Raw genomic sequence first — 4,540 nt, 5'->3', positions numbered from 1 at the left:
TCCATATTGGGGTCATATCGGGGCCCATATCGGGGTCATATCGGGGTCCATATTGGGGTCATATCGGGGTCAATTTTGGGGTCATATCGGGGTCCATATCGGGGTCCATTTTGGGGTCATATCGGGGTCCATTTTGGGGTCATATCGGGGTCCATATTGGGGTCCATATTGGGGTCATATCGGGGTCCATATTGGGGTCATATCGGGGTCCATATCGGGGTCTTATCGGGGTCATATCGGGTCCATATCGGGGTCATATCGGGTCCATTTCTGGTCCACCCTGGCTCTTTAAGACCTCTACCTGTGAGTGATGAAGGGAGAAAAAGAGAGACTAAACTTAGTACCTGAGCTGTGAAAGTATATGTCATAACTAATCACCATTCTCCTCTCCCTCTCCTCTCCTCTCCTCTCCTCTCCTCTCCTCTCCTCTCCTCTCCTCTCCTCTCCTCTCCTCTCCTCTCCTCTCCTCTCCTCTCCTCTCCTCTCCTCTCCTCTCCTCTCCTCTCCTCTCCTCTCCTCTCCTCTCCTCTCCTCTCCTCTCCTCTCCTCTCCTCTCCTCTCCTCTCCTCTCTACAGGAGAAGCCTCTCAACAAGTCACTACAGAGAGGAGAGGATCTACAGTTTGACCAGGTATGTGTTAACAGCAGGTAACGCTAGCTTCAATGCTACTGGAATCTGCTAGTACTACTGTTAAGGACAGGTAATGCTAGCTTCAATGCTACTGGAATCTGCTAGTACTACTGTTAAGGACAGGTAATGCTAGTGTCAATGCTACTGGAAGGTGCTAGTATTACTGTTAAGGACAGGTAATGCTAGCATCAATGCTACTGGAAGGTGCTAGTACTACTGTTAAGGACAGGTAATGCTAGCTTCAATGCTACTGGAATCTGCTAGTACTACTGTTAAGGACAGGTAATGCTAGTGTCAATGCTACTGGAAGGTGCTAGTATTACTGTTAAGGACAGGTAATGCTAGCGTCAATGCTACTGGAAGGTGCTAGTACTACTGTTAACGACAGGTAATGCTAGCATCAATGCTACTGGAAGGTGCTAGTACTACTGTTAACGACAGGTAATGCTAGCGGCAATGCTAATGGAAGGTGCTAGTTCTACTGTTAACGACAGGTAATGCTAGCGTCAATGCTACTGGAAGGTGCGTCTGTGTGTTTCTTTTGTATCTTATCTCTCTCTGGTGGTAAAACTGGTTTATAGTCCAGCATGAACCACATTGAACTCATCAAGGATGATGGAAAAATAAACCTAGAAATATGTGGGACATTTATTTTGAGAGAACAGACTAAACATATCTCTCTTCCCCCTCTTTATCCACTCCCTCCTTTCTCTGTCCTCCTCTCACTGCCCTCCTCATCCTCTCCTCTCCACTCCCTCCTCTCTCTGTCTTACTCCTCTCCTTTCCCCTCCCTCCTTTCTCTGTCCTCCTCCTCCTTCTCCTCCTCTCCTTTCCACTCCCTCCTCTCTCTGTCCTCCTCTCCACTCCCTCCTCTCTCTGTCCTCCTCTCTACTCCCTCCTCTCTCTGTCCTCCTCATCCTCTCCTCTCCACTCCCTCCTCTCTCTGTCCTCCTCCTCTCCACATCTCTTCCCCTCCCTCCCGCCTCCCTCCCTCCCTCCCTCCCCCCCCCCCCCCCCCCCTCCCTCCCTCCCTCCCTCCCTCCCCTCTCTCTCCCTCTCTCTCTTTCTCTAGTTAATCAGTACAATGAGTTCTCTGGCTGAGTACTGTCTCCCCTCCATTCTGAAGACACTGTTTGACTGGTATAAACGACAAAATGGACTAGAGGACGAGAGTCATGAATACAGACCCAGGGCCAACACCAAGTCCAAGAGGTAGACACTACTACAATAAATAATGAACTGTGAACTAATGAACTGATGTTCTAAACCCATGTCCTTTCCGTCTCTCTCTCTCTCTCTCTCTCTCTCTCTCTCTCTCTCTCTCTCTCTCTCTCTCTCTCTCTGTCTCTCTGTCTTTATTTCTCTGTCGCTGTCTTTCTTTCCTTATCTCTCTCTCTCTCTCTCTCTCATCTCTCTCTGTCTTTATTTCTCTCTCTCTTTCTTTCTTCCTTTATCTCTCTCTGTCTCTCTGTCTCTGTCTCTCTCTCTCTCTCTCTCTCTGTCTCTCTGTCTCTCTGTCTCTCCCTCTCCCTCTCCCCTCTCCTCTCTTCTCTCTCTCTCTCTCTCTCTTCTGTCTTCTCTCTCTGCTCTCTCTCTCTCTCTCTCTCTCTCTCCGCACGCTCTCTGCTCTCACTCTTTCTTTTCTTTATCTCTCTCTGTCCTCTCTGTCGGTCTCTCTCTTCATTCTCTTCTTCTGTTCTCTCTGTCTCTTCTCTCTTCCTCCTCTCTCGCTCACTCTCTCTCTCTCTCACTCTTTCTTTCTTTATCTCTCTCTGTCTCTCTGTCTCTCTCTCTCTCTCTCTCTCTCTCTGTCTCTCTCCTCTCTCTCTCTCTCTCTCTCTCTCTCCTGTCTCTCTCTCTCTCTCTCTCCTCTCTCTCTGTCTCTCTCTCTCTCTCTCTCTCTCTCTCTGTCTCTCTGTCTCTCTCTCACTCTCTCTCTCTCTCTGTCTCTCTCTCTCTCTCTCTCTCTCTCTCTGTCTCTCTCTCACTCTCTCTCTCTCTCACTCTTTCTTTCTTTATCTCTCTCTGTCTCTCTCTCTCTCTCTGTCTCTCTGTCTCTCTCTCTCTCTCTCACTCTCTCTCTCTCAGTGATGAGCAGCAGAAGGACTACTTGCTGGAGAGGAGGGATCTGGCCATAGACTTCATCTTCTCCCTGGTGCTCATAGAAGTACTCAAACAGGTAAAGCTGTGTGGTTCATCACCAAACGCTGCATATTATGGTCGCGTTCCCCTGCTCAGACGTTGCATGCATCAAGCAATGGTTGCCAGGTGTTTGAATGTGCCGTCGGGCACAAGAGTGCCATAGTATATGATGTGGTTAGCTGATATAAACTCAGCAAAAAAAGAAACGTCCTCTCACTGTCAACTGCGTTTATTTTCAGCAAACTTAATGTGTAAATATTTGTATGAACATAACAGAAATGGAATAATGTGTCCCTGAACAAAGGGGGGGTCAAAATCAATAGTAACATTTTCTGGTGTGGCCACCAGCTGCATTAAGTACTGCAGTGCATCTCCTCCTCATGGACTGCACCAGACTTGCCAGTTCTTGCTGTGAGATGTTACCCCACTCTTCCACCAAGGCACCTGCAAGTTCCCAGACATTTCTGGGGGGAATGGCCCTAGCCCTCACCCTCCGATCCGACAGGTCCCAGACGTGCTCAATGGTATTGAGATCCGGGCTCTTCGCTGTCCATGGCAGAAGACTGACATTCCTGTCTTGCAGGAAATCACGCACAGAACGAGCAGTATGCCTGGTCGCATTGTCATTCTGGAGGGTCATGTCAGGATGAGCCTGCAGGAAGGGTACCACATGGAGGAGGATGTCTTCCCTGTAACGCACAGCGTTGAGTGCCTGCAATGACAACAAGCTCAGTCCGATGATGCTGTGATACACCGCCCCAGACCATGACGGACCCTCCACCTCCAAATAGATCCTGCTCCAGAGTACAGGCCTCGGTGTAACGCTCATTCCTTCGACGATAAACGCAAATCCGACCATCACCCCTGGTGAAACAAAACCGCGACTCGTCAGTGAAGAGCACTTTTGCCAGTTCTGTCTGGTCCAGCGACGGTGGGTTTGTGCCCATAGGTGACGTTATTGCCGGTGATGTCTGGTGAGGACCTGCCTTACAACAGGCCTACAAGCCCTCAGTCCAGCCTCTCTCAGCCTATTGTGGACAGTCTGAACACTGATGGAGGGATTGTGTGTTCCTGGTGTAGCTCGGGCAGTTGTTGTTGCCATCCTGTACCTGTCCCGCAGGTGTGATGTTCAGATGTACCGATCCTGTGCAGGTGTTGTAACACGTGGTCTGCCACTGCGAGGACGATCAGCTGTCCATCCTGTCTCCCTGTAGCGCTGTCTTAGGCTTCTCACAGTACAGACATTGCAATTTATTGCCCTGCCCACATCTGCAGTCCTCATGCCTCCTTGCAGCATGCCTAAGGCACATTCACGCAGATGAGCAGGGACCCTGGGCGTCTTTCTTTTGGTGTTTTTCAGAGTCAGTAGAAAGTCCTCTTTAGTGTCCTAAGTTTTCATAACTGTGACCTTAATTGCCTACGGTCTGTAAGTTGTTAGTGTCTTAACGACCGTTCCACAGGTGCATGTTCATTAAATGTTTATGGTTCATTGAACAAGCATGGGAAACAGTGTTTAAACCCTTTACAATGAAGATCCATGAAGTTATTTGGATTTTTACTAATTATCTTTGAAAGACGAGGTCCTGAAAAAGAGACGTTTCTTTTTTTGCTGAGTTTACCTGACCAGGCTTGTAATATCTGGCATGAGGAAGAAGATCACTGAATCCTCTTCTCTTCTCTCCTCTCCTCTTCTCTTCTCTTCTCTTCTCTTCTCTTCTCTTCTCTTCTCTTCTCTTCTCTTCTCTTCTCTTCTCTTCTCTTCTCTTCT

At 48.7% G+C, this 4,540-nt stretch overlaps 1 protein-coding gene across 1 annotated transcript in view; it reads left to right on the top strand.

Moving 5' to 3' along the window:
* The first annotated feature begins 545 nt into the window (after positions 1-545).
* The window catches only part of fryb (furry homolog b (Drosophila)), a 120,883-nt gene continuing 116,888 nt past the window's right edge, over positions 546-4,540 (top strand). The window contains exons 1-3 of the mRNA XM_031808761.1: positions 546-630; positions 1,703-1,842; positions 2,719-2,809. Of these exons, the coding sequence (XP_031664621.1) occupies positions 1,715-1,842; positions 2,719-2,809 (219 nt within the window). The 5' untranslated portion in view covers positions 546-630; positions 1,703-1,714. The remainder of the gene's footprint in view (positions 631-1,702; positions 1,843-2,718; positions 2,810-4,540) is intronic.

Source organism: Oncorhynchus kisutch, linkage group LG29 (genome assembly GCF_002021735.2).
Source record: "Oncorhynchus kisutch isolate 150728-3 linkage group LG29, Okis_V2, whole genome shotgun sequence".
Lineage (NCBI taxonomy): Eukaryota > Metazoa > Chordata > Actinopteri > Salmoniformes > Salmonidae > Oncorhynchus > Oncorhynchus kisutch.
This window is presented reverse-complemented; position numbering and strand designations above follow the sequence as displayed.